We start from the raw sequence: 15740 nt of genomic DNA, 5'->3' as shown, positions 1-15740 counted from the left end.
AAACCTACAGATTAGAGGAAAATAAAAGCTACACACAAGAATTTAGTCCACTCATTTAAAAGATTTTTTTCTGCCTCATTTGCCCTTCTGACATATTTCATTAAAAACCTAATTCTACCTAAGGAGTCCAAGGATTTAAAACTAACAATTCTGAAAAGAATGTTTAAATAATAGGATCTCTTTAGGTGATTCTACAATATTTACAATGGCAATCTTCTGGAGCTAAAAATAAACAATTTTGTTGTTTAATAATGGTTTCACATTTATCAATTCTAAAACGTTAAATTAGAGTCAACAGAAGTTTGTTAAACCACTGACATATGCAAGATTGGGCTAAATGACGGAGATACAAAAGAGAAAAAAACACAATTCCTGTCCTTAAAGGGCTTCTATGTGAATAATAAAAACATAATTACTAATTAAATTTAAGCTCTTCGTGGTTGCGGTTATTTAGGAGTGTCAGTCATGTCCAACTCTTCATGACCACGTTTGGGGTTCTCTTGGCATTTCTTTCTTCATTACAGATGAAGAAATCGAGGCAAACACGGTTAGGTGACTTGCCCAGGTTCACACTGCTGCTAAGTTTCTGAGGCCAGATTTGTTTTCAGAAAGAGAAGTCTTCCTGACATCAGGTCAAGTACACTACCCACTGTAACATCTACCTTTCCCAAGCTCTTCATACAAACCCTAAAACTAGTAAGTTAGGAAACAGGAAACAATGTATAGATATTGAGAAACAGTAATCTCTCCCCGCCATCTTTTATTTTTGTCTTTATAAGCATATATGGAGCATTTCCCTAAAATCTTAAAAATAACTTCAGCCAAGAATATGTAACAGCATCTCATTTTTGTACTTTTCCATGAACTGAAACTTACTTGATTAATTAGCACATAGATTAACAGTTTGGGATTTTCCCTTAATCTCTCCTAACCATCTAATGGCCTTCCTGACACAAATTCTGTCAGTATAAACTGAAAAACAACACATTTCAAAAGGAAAACTGAACTGTAAAAAGGGAAAATATTTTTTTGGAAAAATAACCACTAACTGAAAAACTATAGATAAATGTTGGCAGAAGGGCTGGGGCAGTTTTGGGGAAAGGGTGTTCAAAAAATTTACTCTGCCCAAATCTAAGACTATTTTGTTTTTATTTTCTAAAGCTCTGTGAGCTTTGGATACTCCTGAGAAGAAAAAAATGATTTAATTTCTCATTTTCTAGAGTTAACAGCAACAATTCTAAGCGAAAATATTGTGGGATTAATAAACTGCAAATTACTTGAAAATCTTAAGACTAATTACCTTTCTGCTTCTACTACCAATCAATCTTTTCGGAAATGGTTACATAGTCATGTATGACAATTGTGTTGCATAACAAATGAACCAAAGTTTCATTCACCTTTTGTACAATTTCAAGAAAAATTTAAGAAATTCATTAGTAATTTACTTTTTTAAAAATTATTTAATAGATCTATTCATATTGTAGGCAGAATAAATAATGACAGAAGAAAAAAAGATATTGAGTTCTTTCTCCCCACCAAATAATGCAACTGAATAAGAACATAACACTAGTAATTAAAACCTGGATACTGGCCAAGGAATAACCAAACAATCAACAAATATTAAGTACCTAATATGTTGCCAGACACTGTGTTAGGCATTGGGGATACAAAAAGTAAAAGTAACTCCTACTCACAAGGAACTTCCATTCAGATGGTGGGAAGGGGAATTTCAACAAGAACACATATAAGTATACACAGAATATAAAGAAAACAAATACAAAGTAGTTAAACTAAAGGTAGTCTAGGAAAGAGGAAAGTAGCTGTTTAGACGATCAGGAAAGCTTCAGGCAGAAGGGAGTACTAATGTGAACCTTAGAGGAACACAGGATTCTCTGATTCACACAATAATGGAAAGGTGTGTGTGTGTGTATGTGTGTGTCTGTGTGTGTCTGTGTGTGCATGCGTGCACACAGGTATGGAAAAAAAAACAGAGAGAAAGCAGTTTGGCTGGGTCACAGAGCTCAGGAGGATACATAATATCCATTGAGACTGAACAGAGATGAAAGGGCTTTAAATACTAAACAAAGGAACAAATTTTTGATCCCAGAGGCAACAGGAAGCTACTAGAGTTGGTGGAGCAAGGGTGTCACATGGTCAGATTTACACTTAAGGAAAATTACTTGGGTAATAATGTGTGGGATGGACTTTAGTGGGACGATACTTGAGGCTAAAAGACCAATCAGGAGGTGTTTTCAGTAAGCTAGGCAAGAGGTGCTAAGGGCCTGAACTAAGGTGCCCACTGTGAGTAAAAAGAAGGCACTCAGGGATGGGAGAAATGTTGTGAAGGCAGATTTAAAAGATCAGGTAATGGACTGAATGGGGAGGGTAAGGGTGGTAGTGAGGAGTTGCAGAGAATGCCAACGTTATGAGAAACTAGGACTCTGGAAGAATGCCAGTGCCTTTAAGAGAAATAATAAAGTTTGGAAGAAGAAAGGGCTGGTGAGAGATGACTAATCCCATTCTGGTAACATTAAGTGTGAGACGTCCTGGGGACATCCAATTTGAAATACTCAATTGGCGGCCGGTGATGTGAGACTGCAGCTCAGGGGAAAGCCAGGCACTGGGTGTATACACGTGGGAATCATCTCACAGACACAAGGGAGCTGATAAAGCTATTGAGGGGGGAAGAGAGGTTGAGAGGGAAAGGGCATGAGAACAACTGAGAGGGTGAGGAGGAGAGGGAGGAGAAAGGAGAGAGAAGAGGACTTTGGGCAGAACCTTTGGGAACACTCACAGTGACACTGTGTGATACCGGTGATTAAAGGAGACAGCAGGAGCCACCAGACAGAGAGGAGAAAACCCCAAGAGAACAGGTTAACAAAAACCCAGAAAAGAGAGAGAGAGTAGTCAGCAGTGCCACGTGAAGCAGACAGGTAAAGAAGGATGAGGACTGAGGGGAAAAAAAAAAGATCTTTTGATTTGACAAACGGTAAATCTGGGGAGAACAGTTTCAGTTGAGGGATGAGGTCAGAGGCCAGATTCCAAAAGGCAGAGGAGTCAGTCCCAAGAGAGGAAGGGAAGCAGTGAATGTTTCCAACTTAAAGGATACAACTTTTTTTATGGGAACCACTGAAGATGAGCGAAACCCACGGGTTCATTTAATTTCACACTGATTCTCACTCAATTAATCATATTCCTTAATCTAGCTGAAGAACACCAATTATTACATGGCAACACTTTCTTAAAATTTTTTCAAAACACAGGAAAATAATTCTCCACACTCAAGCCTAAATATCATTTGTACAACTAAGGCATTGAGATCTTTCATGATATAGACCCCAAAGCAATAACTTTCTCAGTTTTATTCTTTAGTCTTAACTCATCCCCATCATTCTTTATTTGTTTTTGTTTTTTGCTTTTTGGTGAGGCAGTTGGGGTTAAGTTACTTGCCCGGGGTCATACAGCTAGTAAGTGTCAAGTGTCCGAATTTGAACTCAGGTCCTCCTGACACCAAGGCTTGAGCACTATCCACTGTGCCACCCAGCTGCCCCCCTCATCCTCATCATTAACAAAAAATAAAGTCAAAATCACAAATCTTGATCTGTGGATAACTGAATTATGTCTCATTTTGGGGGGAAATTTTGTATTCATTTTAAACTTAAAGACAAAACAAGAAAAGACAAAAAAAGGACATTTCTATGTACACAGCGGATCATAAGAGAGGATTCAATAGAAAACAATAAATTTCTATTTCAAGAAAACCTATATAATAAATATTACACATTGTTTTCAAAGCTACCCAGCTTTTCTTTGCTTCCTTCTAGGTTTTCTTTTGTTCTCTGCTGTGCACTTTTAACTTTTTTCTCCCTCCCTCCCCTCACAAACCCCCTGCCTTAAAGAAGGCTACAATTAAATGCAGATATATATACATATACACAGATATCTATAAACACACACATACACATATATACACTTGGCATATATGAATGATGTCTTCCTACAAGGACATTTTAACTTGTTTTGGTTATACTGATTCTTCTACATAAAACATAAGCCATAGTTATTGTTAACTGAGAATGAAGGTGTCACTTCAAATTGGCCTACTTGCCTAAAACACATTCTGACCTCCCCAACCTAAACAAACAACAGGCCACTCTCACACATAATTCAAGGTGGAAACAGTATTAATTTAATGCTAAGTTAAATGCTGAACTGACACCCTCCATGTTTCCCAGAAGCACAAAATTATTGCAGGGTTGGAAGAGACTTAAGATCCTGAAACCTTAAAGTATTACATAAAAGTGGTCAATGAGCTAGCTTTCCTCCTGCTTATAGTTATGTGAGTGAATTAGGGCATATTTTCCACACTTGCCAGCATAGATTTTCCTTCATCTCTCAAACAGAAATCAGAAACAGAAAGCTGAAAGGCATAACTAGGAGATAACATCTCCCCTAAACTAAGCTTCAACAAGGCCCAAGCTACGGCTTGACTTGACAACAAGAAAAGAAAAAGCACCCATGAGCATATCCTTAATTTAAAACCAGCACCTGAAAACTCAATTTCTATTTTTGGACACAGAAGCTCTGTTAAGCACCACAGAGTTTTTCTAATATTAGAATTTACAAATGTTTTGGAGTCTGCACTGGTGATTTCATCTATGTAAAGAAGTCCAAGTGAAGAAACTACTCTACCAATGCAGATCTTGCAACAGTTCTGAACTTCAACTCAGTCCTAACTAGGAGAGTGAGTCTGCTAGGGCACTGAGAGATTCAGTGATTTGCTGAGGGTCACAAAACCAGTCTACATGAGAGGAAGCACCTGAACCCAAACCTTCCAGACTCTGAAGTCAGCTCTCTATCCACTGTACCACACAGTCTCTTACAAAACACATATGTAGAGATTCTGAAGCAGGTTAAGGCCCAGATGATATTTTTAGTTAGTTTTTTAAAAGATCTTTTAGAGCTTAGATATTTCCTGTTATTTATCTTATCCTTGTGCTATCTGCATTATTATTATATTGCTAAGGAGATGTAATAAGAAGAGAATTTAACTCAATCAAGAGACTTTGATTTCCACTAATTCTGTCACCTGTAAGTCTAAATTCCCTGGCTATTATTTCCCTAGTAAAAGACGGGGATAGCATGTAGCCCTGACTATTAATCAAATGACAGGAAAACAATATAAAATGGACAACAAGCAACTCTGAAAACAAAAGGTGGTCACACGAAAAAGAAAAAGGTCAAAGGAAAATAGGAGGTCCCGCTACTGCTCTTCTCTCACTCATACCATACTTCTGCTTTAGAGTTCTTTCAATCTTAAGTTGACTACATTTTATTCTCAACTAAGACACCAGATGTGAAGACTGCTCTCATGCATATAATCTCTCAATTAAATTTCAGGAAAAAAAGCAAAAAGACAAAGAAAAAGAAACAGAAACGGTAAAGCTGCATAGTTTTTCATATAAAAAGGAAAATGATGAAAAAAGAAACTCGTCACTCTCTCAAAAACTGAGTGGAAATCTAAGAAGAATGCTTCAAATACAAGAGGAAAGTTACATAAAGCATCAATTTAGTCCTGCCAACTAACAATGCATCTCTAAGCAATAGGTCCTGTGGAGATGATTTATTACAATGAGTACACTGCTAAAGAATGTCAGAACACCAACCTATTATTTTATCATTGCTCAAACTGTGTTTTCACCACTGTGACTCAGTGATCTCAATCATGCAATCCAAGATCACTGGAAAATTAATTTTTCACATTCAATAGCTGAGATTAGGGATTGGCAAGGCCTAAGAGCAACCCTCCTACCTGTTTTTGTATGGCCTGTGAGCTAAGAATGGTTTTTACATCTTCAAATACAGCATTATTTTAACACATAAAGACCATTCTTATCTTGGCAGCTGTACAATAAAAGGTCCCATGGGCCATAAACTATGATAAATGCACACTTCTCTTGGACATAGCTCACAAACTTGTAACAACTCTGGCTTAGAATTGGTTAAGACCAAGTCACAAATTGGTAAATTTAGTCCTCATTTCATTCTGGATCATTGCTGTATTCAAACATTGGGCAGTTAGGTGGTATAGGATAGAGCACTGGGCCTGGAGTAAGGAAAACCTGAGTTCAAAACCAGCTTCAGACACTTACTAGCATATGACCCTGGACAAGTCACTCCACCCTGTTTGCCTCAATTTCCTCATCTGTCAAATGAGCTGGAGAACGAAATGGCAAACCACTCCAGTATCTTTGCCAAGAAAACCCCAACTGGGGTCATGAAGCATCAGACATGACTGAAACAACTAAACAACAATAATATTCAAATATGCTCTGAAATATGCAGATTTCTGTAGTCTTCTTATCATAAATAAGCTGTACTAATTTATTTTCAGTTTTGTATATAGTTACATAGTGATGAAGTGAAAAAAAATTTACCAAAGGAGCAAGTATAAAAATGCTTTTAACTGTTACATTTAAATTAAATTCACATCACACTTTAGAACCTATTTCACACCTCAAGTTTCTAATTTTAAAATATACTTATTAGTTTCTTTTTAAAATTTTACACAGGATATATTTTACAAATTTCTCTATTTGCACAAGTTTCAATTGGGAGACAATGATTAATCTACAGCAATTGTTTACAAATTGGGGAGGACTCCCCCTCTCCCTATCCCAAAGCATGGTTGAAGTGGAGTTTTAGGGGAGAATCTCATTGATGGGAGCTGAAGAGAACTTAAGAACTGTTTGGTGAGACAACCTGTAGGGCATTTGAACTGAGACATTCTTAGCTATGCCTTCTGAATCAAACTGAAGAGGTCAAACATCTACTATATTTAAGGCAGTTGTCAGACACTAAGGAAACACAGTTGAAAATTATTCAAGAGGAATCTGCATTCTACATCTTAAAATCTCAAAATCTCTAGGATATTTTGTAATGCTAAAAATTACTTTTGATGGAAGAGTGATTGAGTTTGGTATAAGTGCATGTGAGAATTACTACTCTAAAAGTATGAAAAGACTATTTGAAACTGCTGATTATACAATAATATGTATATGAGAGCCTATGAAAAGTATTCATTATGTGTCCTCATTCAAATTAAAATTATAGTTCCTGAAACTGACTATAAAGCGTAATCACTGAACCTAATCCTATGTATACTTGCTTCAAATGACATAACATTGTAGTGACTTCAGTAAATAAGAAGTATAAAAACACTGAATTGTGTTAAGATGGGCCAGATGAAAAGGTCAAGAAATTGTTATACTGAAATGCTTGCTAAACATAAAACTGTCCACAATTAAATTCAGCTTACTTGACTTTTCTGAGACACATGAATGTCCAATGATGAACTACAGTCTACATCTCCCATAAGGAAGTCTGAAACGCTGTCACAGGAAGAAAAAGACAAAAGATGACGGAGGTTAGTTCATGTAACAAATTACTCAAAAATGTTTATTTTTTAAAAAAATTAATAAAATACTATTAGTGATTCCCCACCCCCATCTCCTCCAAGGGAGGGGAATCAGCACAACATGGTGGAAACAAGCCTGAAACTGGAGTCGGAGGGCCTGGCTTCAAACTTGAGGTCTGCTCCTTACTATCTTTGTGGACTTGGGCTAAGTTATTTCACTTCTTTAAGACTCATGTCCCTCATCTCTAAAAGAGGAGGTTTAATTAAATTACCTCTAAAGCACCTTCCAGTTCCAAACCCCATTAAATGGTCTAACACCATATAAAGTCTTGGAGTATACATACCAAAATTTGGGAGAAAGCATTCGTCTCTAATGAACGACTACCTTCCTAGCAATTCTGAGCCTGATAATGAAGTAGTACAGGATATAGCTGTACAAAATCTGAAATGTTATTTAATGCTTAGTTTAGTCATACAGTGTTTTGGGCACTGAAACAAACTATATTCTCACTCTGTGTTGGGCCTAAATTCTCTTAAATAACAAATTTTTACTTACACGTTACCAAAGGTGAATGCCAATGTTTCAATAGAAGAAAATATTTCACTGAAGAGATGTCTCTTATTTTCTTCATTAATGTTGTTGAAGTCTACGGCTACAGAGGATACATTAAATAAGGGGATAATTCTTATGAGCCTCGTGTACAGAAGTAGCTTATTTACTTTTTAACTTGTCACCAAATGACTTCACAAAATGTCATGAGATGCAGATATAAGAAGAACTTGGCATGCAAGATGACTATCACTTCTTTTTCAAGGAAATAATTATGCTAAGGAGTATCAGGCCACACAAAAGTGGAAGGCATTGTAAATTTGTGGGACATATTAAGCCATCAACAGACAGATCCCATGGATAATTCTGCAATGTGAGAACAATCTACTTCTGGAAACATAGAGCAGAGGTCACACTAGAATTCTGCCACTAACACAGGACCTGCTTTGTGCTATTTCTTCTTATTCACTGCTCTCCTTCAAGACATGTTCTTCCAACAGCCAGACTATAATGTGGAGTGTGAAAATGCCATGGGAAAAAGGGTTTTGTATTGGCTCTTATTAATGAAAATATACATTATATAAGGCATGCTGAATTCCTACACATGTGCATGCATGTATATACCTAGGCACACATATGCATGTAGACATTCAGTTTTTTAAATGACTAACTCAATCACTTCTCTATTAAAGAAATTTACATGCACATATCTGTGCACACACATTAAATACATATTCATATAGATGGATATACACAGCAGTTTAGTCTTTAAAAATTTGTTATCCCAACATCACAACAATGATGTAACATAAGGTCACATGTGCAATACATTCAATAATGCATGCTAAATCTTATAGATATACGTATATATCTTTTTCTATCTATAATCCTTAGTCATTCAAGTCAAATGATTTCTTCCAGGCCTGGGTCTTTAAGCTCATGTCAATGCATATAGTTACACTTGGTAACAATATATCTCAATGCAATATGCATTCACAATATATGAAGTTTGATTAATCATGTACCTTCCTCCAGATACTTCTTTTTAGATAGGAGAACAAAAACAAACAATTTTAAAACTGAATTTGAGACTACAGTCCACTTAGTATTACATATATATATGTATGTATATGTGTGTTTGCGTGTGTGTGTGTGTGTGTGTGTATACACCTATATATGTGAAATCTACCATTACTATCACTTATAAGCAAATGTAGCAGTGGTAGCCATATTTTTAACAGTATTTTCCCCTTTAACTCACCATTTAGTTTTACCCTATATAACTAAATTATGCAAATAAACTTTTAAACATAATTAAGCATCAGCTATAAAAATCTACAATTTTTATTTTACAACACATTTACTTACTACTAATATATATATATATAAGTATTTAGGTATGAACTCCTAAGCATAAATTCAGAAATACATCAAAGTTTGTCAATACATTTCTCTAGCACTTTATTTAACCTTCTTAGTTTACCAGCTATTAAGAGGATTAAATCAGAGACAAAGTAATAAAAATCTAACAATATCTAATGTGTTGCTCAAGTATAATTTCCCATAACACATACTATATATTCACTAACCAAACATCTTTGGAAATGCAGCAAAATGTGAAATCCTGCACTAATGACAAACATACAGCCTCTCTCCAAAGATGTTCTGCTCAAAAACTGCTTTTTAATTCCAAAATAACTGTTACTTTGTGTGAGGCCTCTAAATATTTTAAAAGGCTGGAGAAATCTTTCCCTTTCAGATACAACCAGTGAGGCAAAAGAACAATAACAATGACACCAAGAAGGAAGACAGCTATAGGGTGAAATAAATGTAAAAGGCTGTTACACTCAAAGATACAAAGGATCTATCTACAAAGCAGCTTGGAAGAAATGGCTTTCTTCACGTCTGCTTCTGGAATGTGGGCATCAACTCTTAACGTGCACTCTCTTTCCCCAGGACATCCTGACAACATACAATAGCCACTAACAACAATGAAACATAGTTGCTATTTCTAAGCAAGGAAATTTTGCTAACTACAGACAGAAATAACCCTATCAAAATGAAGTTTAATGGCATTTGTAAACAACTTACTGAAAATAAATATGTTTACTAGGTAAAAATTTTAAAATTTACACCAGTGATATACTAGCTATTACTTTTGTCTACTGTAAACCAGCTTTGGTTTTTCCATGTTCCAGATCAAGGTATCAGATAACCATATAAATATATATCTAATGTTCTTAAGATAAAAAAGCAAATTCATTAATTTCTTATATTTCTACTCATAAGGACAGTACTTAAAATTCTTATGCCTTTTATTATGGTGACCAATACTTACCTTCCAAATATTACCTTGTATTGATTTTCCAGATGTCTACCTACACCTACACATTCTCTCCTTCAGAGCTTAATAAACTCCTTAAGGGCAGAGTTGATTTCACTTTTATCTTTGTACCCCTAGTGTCCAGGAAAACATCTAGACCCAGTTCATACTTTTATTTATTGAGATCTGAATTCAAGGGATAGTGTCTCATTCAAGTCAATGCATGCTTTGCAATCAAACAAGCATTTATAAAATCGTAGAACTAAAGCAGAATTCCAAATAGTGAAAGTGTACTTATTTTTCTTCTTAGCCATAGATATTAGCTTCACATATGTGCATGAGAGCTCCTAAAAATAACTGTCTATTTTTTTGATAAACCAGGAAGTCACTAACAATATTAGTCAACAAGGCTAAACTGCTCATTATATATATTCTATTTATAGGCAAATCCTATAATACAAAGTAGGATAGCTCAAAGCTGACATTACCAATGCCCTAATAATGCTCTTTCAAACCACATAAGGTAACCTCAATAAATGTTGAACGTTGCATGAGCATTAAACAAGTGTTTAAGATTCTACTCCCCCTACCCCCCATTTTATCTGTCTTAAGTACCCACAGTCAATTCCCTAGCTGACACATATTACTATATACAGCGGCTTCCTGCTTCATTAATAATGTGATGTATAATATATAGTTTAAAAATTCCAAAGCATTTAATGCATTTTCATCAAAAGAATATCTTTTCCAATGAAAAATATTGTCTAGCCAAAAAAAAAAAAACCCACATACAATTTAAAAATGCTTAATGTATCCCTGCCCCAAGTTTTTCACCACTCTACTCCATCCTAAATTCTGTTGACAAAGTAATTTTTCTTAAGTGTAATGGTTCAGATCCCCCAGGAACTTCCTTTTGCCTCTAGAATCAAATATCAACTCTTCTCCCTTCACTCTAAGGTGCACACATGATGTCCACCTGCAGGCTCTGTGCCTCCTCCCTGGCCATACTCCATGGCTGGAATGAGCTTTCCTTACTTCTGCCTCTTTAAGAGGCTCTTCAAGCCCCATCTTCTGCAGGAAACCTTTCCTGATTCCACCCAACTGCCAGTGCCCTTCCTTCCAAAATACCTGGTGTACATTTGTATTTATTCATTTTCTACTTAGGCTGCAAATGTTCTTGGGGCATATATCTCCTATTACAACATCAGCTGCTTACAAGATGGGATGGTAGGGGCTTAACAAATATGCTCTATTTATCTGTGAGTTGATTTTTATTGTTTGTTTCCACGCAAAAAAGCTTAAATTATAAGATCAAAGTCTTCCATTTTACTTCATTTCAGGCAGATACTTTTAGTATTTAAGAACTTTAGGGATTATGTTATTTAGACACAGTATTACTGGCAGTTTTCTTGTAAGGTATACAGTCTTCTGAGACGAATATTATTAATTTTATCATGAAGCAAAAAAAAAGGTGCATATTTTCAGTTTTCCCAGACAATAATGAGTCTCTTACCTTTCACTTTTGCAACAACTGCTCCTGCAGCACTAAGAATATCAGCTGAGTTGAGGATTTGGTGTTTGTTTATTATGGCCTGAAGAATTCTCAGCAGCTCTCCAAGGCGTTCATGAACTACATTATGCAGACAAGCTTGACTTTCTGAAAAAGAAACATATTTGCTATGATATGAAGAAAAAAACTGAGTAAAAACATGGTACTTTTTTCTGAAGTTCAAATTACATACATTAAATAAGGAAAGCTATTTGGATGCATATTAAAGATGAAACTTTGGTCTCTTGAAAAATCATTTCTATTTTAATTTACTACTGCAATCAAATATAATCTATCGTCTACTAAAATACAACTCCAATGCCTCAATGTGTCATGGAGGCACACTCCATAGACCATCCAAAAGTCTTAGTGCAGTTTTAATAAAGGGGCACCCAGTACAAGGGAGCACAAGCTCTAGAGGATATCTGAGGAGACAGAAAGGCTACAAAAAGCAGGGGCCAAGAGAAAAGCTCACAGACTCACTGAAGGGACCTTATGGACATCTAGTCCTATTCATTTAAATAAAAACTCCTTCTAAATCACAGTAAGTGGTCATCCATCCTTTTGTCTTTTTTGAAAGCCCTCTAATTAGAGGAAATCCATTACTTCTAGAGAGCCCCTTTCCACTCTAAGAAAAGCTCATTGTTAGGAAGTTTTTCATTATTTAAACAAAAGAAAAACTCAATTTTACTCTTTTAACGTCCACTCCCTGCTCTTAGTTCTACTCTATCAGGTCAAGAAGCAATGTTTCCAAATAACAGCCCCTCAAACAAGTGGAAACAGTTGCTTTCCCTGGCCTATGTTTTTCCTGGTCTCATATCCCATACCCTTTGGCTGATCATTTTAACCTGTCTAGTCTAACTGAATACTGCTTTTATACTCTAGCACATTACCTATCCCTCCCTGTTCTGTATCATCTGCAGATCTGATAAGTATGCCATCTTAATAATCATCCAAGTATTTGCACAGTGCCTGGGGCACCTTAGGCGCTTAATAAATGTTAATTGTTGAATAATAGACAGAAATGTTAAATGCTACAGGGCCAGATTAAAAAAAAACCCTTAGGAGTTGGGGGTGGGCTCTTCTCATGCATCTTCTTTGGGGCTATGCTTATTCTTTGTCATTTTGAAACAGTAACTTTGGCTGTTTTGTGGTTATGTTCTTTCCATTTATGTTGCTGTAGTCAACGTGTATACTGTTTTCTTGGTTCTTCATTTCCAACAGTTCATGTCTTTCCTTGCTTCTTTAGATTTATCATAGTTGTCCTTTCTTACAGCACAGTAATATTCCACTTCATTCATATGCCACACTATCTAGCTATTCCCAAATCCATAGGCTTTGTCTCCAGTTCTTTGATGCCACAAAATGTGCTGCTTTGGATACTGTGGCTATAACAGTCAAATATACAAATGTATATTATAGAATATCAACATTTTAGTCACTTTATTTGCATAATTCCAAACTGCTTTCCAAAATGGTTGCACTAATTCACAGTTCCACCAACAATGCACTAGACTAGTGTACCTATATCAGTTTGTCTTGACATTATTTCATACATTTTGGACACCTTTAAGTTCAACCAGCTATGAATCTACTAAGTTCATCTAGCTTGAACTTTGTAATCTTCTCCAAAAGAGTAGCATTAGGACTCTGCTAAAATCAATATACAAGAAATAGCCTAACCTTGACCTAACAGTATAGTAATCTTACTACAAAAAGCCATTTTGACATGACACATTCTTAATGAATACAGGCTGGCTCACCGCTTCAATTTCTAAGTGATCAGAAACCACCTGTTCAACGATGTATTTTAGAATTTTGCATGAGATCCATGTTAAATTTGTTTAATGAATAATTTCTGAAGTGCCTCCTTCCCCTTTGAAAATTAGGACATTTGCTTACTTCTGGTCTTCTAGCACCTCTCCCAATGACTACAATTCTTTAAAGATTAGTACCACGGGGGCAGCTAGATGGCACAGTGGATAGAGCACTGGTCCTGGATTCAGGAAGACCTGAGTTCAAATCTGACCTCAGACACTTGGCACTTACTAGCTGTCAAGTCACTTCACCCCATTGCCGCATAAATAAATAAATGAATGAATGAATGAATAAGTAAATAAATAAAAGTAACAGTGGCCTGACAGATACATGTGTATGTTTTAAAATGCCTTGTCATATAATTTGCCTGAGGGAGTCCATATATAATGGTAATCTCAAAGTAAAATTCAACAAACAACTGGAGATTTGTACATAAGGAACTATTCTAGGCCCTGGAGGTGACCTACAAATAAACTGATCCCTGACCTCACAGAGTTATAACTAAGGAGGAATAAGACACATATGCATACACACAATACAATCCAAAGATAAATAGAAAAGTTCACAAGAGACACAAATTGATCAGAGCTTTGAGAAGCACTTGGAGCTAAATTCTCAGTTATCCTGGTCTTCAAATCCCTCTTAAACATGGAAAAAAGCAGGAGCATTGCTTCTGTGGTCAAAAGAACTGGGTAAAAATCCTATCTTGAACACTTAACCTCCCTGGGCCTAAGTTTCTTTATGTATAAAATGAGAGGCCTCAGGGTTCTCCAGCTCTAATCTAGGATCCTATGAAATGAAGACCCTTCACCATTTTGGTCATATTCTTCTGGATGTTCTCTGGTTCATTAAAAATGTGGTTCTCAGACCTGAACCCAAGGTTCCAGATATGGTCTGACCAGGGTAGGTCAGTTGGAGAACCACCTCCTTATTCCTGGAGGCTATGCCTCTCTTAACATGGCCTAAAGCTACAATAGCTTTCTTGGCTGTCATATCACACTGCTGACTCATGCTGAGCTTCAAGTCCACTGAAATCCCTAAATATTTTTCAGATAAACTAATGTATTGCCACAATTTCCCTGGCTTATACCTGAAAAGCGGTCTTCCTTAACCCAAGTGTAAGACTTCAAATCCATCCCTATTAAATTTCATCTCATTAGATCTGGTACAATGTTCTAGATTGTCAAGATCTTTTAAAATTCTTACCGAGTTCAATGAGGCTGGCTCATGGCCAGAAAGTTGGTCACAGCAACTCAAGAGAACCATTTAAAGAAAAAGTTCTTAACTGTGGGTCCATTAACTTACTATTTAAATACTGACTACTACATTTCAATATTATTGAACACTGAACATTTTTAGTACAAAACTGGCAACTCACTTTTATTGTGTCACAGTGCAGTTAAAGTTCCTTACATGATGTTCTACTACCTAAATAATCTCATCTGTAATCTTGATAGGAAACCTCCATGCAATGATATAGAACTGCAACTCATCCACAGGCATTCCACCCAATATGCTGCAGGCTTTCCTCACTTTCTCTTGACCGTGCAAAGGCTCCAGTGGAACACCATGTTTGTGCCCTGGTCATCCTTCATTCCTGCCACTTCGCTGCACAACTTCTCTTCCTATTATAAAGTTCCTTGACAACTTTTACCCCTGCTGATTTTAAAATTCCTCACTGGTTATAATGTTGAAGCCTGCTCAGTTCACATGCCTCTCCATTTTCCTCTACACAAGTTATTTTTAGTTTATTATGTAAATATAACATTTTAATTCATTTTCGTCAGCATGTATAAAAGATTATTAATGAAATACTAAAAGCCCAACCTTTAAGTGGCTGCACAAAAAATAGTAAATGAATGTAATGGAATGTTATTATGCTGCAAGAAATAAAGAAAACAGTTTCAGAGAAATGTAGGAAGACTCATATGACCTGATGCAAAGTGGAGTGAGCAGAAGTAGTAGTATAATTATGCCTCAGAAGCCACCTAGCCCAACAGGTAGCTGAATAAGAATCCCCTCCATAAAAAACAATAAGGGGAGAGGGCAGGGAGTAGATATTTATCAAGTGTAAAGGGATTAA

General features: G+C 36.1%; 1 protein-coding gene across 1 annotated transcript in view; it reads right to left on the bottom strand.

The window, feature by feature from the left end:
* The window catches only part of ARHGAP29 (Rho GTPase activating protein 29), a 75203-nt gene that overhangs the window by 32556 nt on the left and 26907 nt on the right, over positions 1 to 15740 (bottom strand). The window contains exons 3-5 of the mRNA XM_027862620.1: positions 11804 to 11947; positions 7974 to 8070; positions 7319 to 7391 (exon numbers count right to left, since the gene is read on the bottom strand). Coding sequence (XP_027718421.1) covers positions 7319 to 7391; positions 7974 to 8070; positions 11804 to 11947 — 314 coding nt within the window. The remainder of the gene's footprint in view (positions 1 to 7318; positions 7392 to 7973; positions 8071 to 11803; positions 11948 to 15740) is intronic.

This window comes from Vombatus ursinus, unplaced genomic scaffold (genome assembly GCF_900497805.2).
Source record: "Vombatus ursinus unplaced genomic scaffold, bare-nosed wombat genome assembly UNPS02014769.1, whole genome shotgun sequence".
Lineage (NCBI taxonomy): Eukaryota > Metazoa > Chordata > Mammalia > Diprotodontia > Vombatidae > Vombatus > Vombatus ursinus.
Note: the sequence above shows the minus strand (reverse complement) of the source record. Positions and strands in the feature narration are given on the sequence as shown.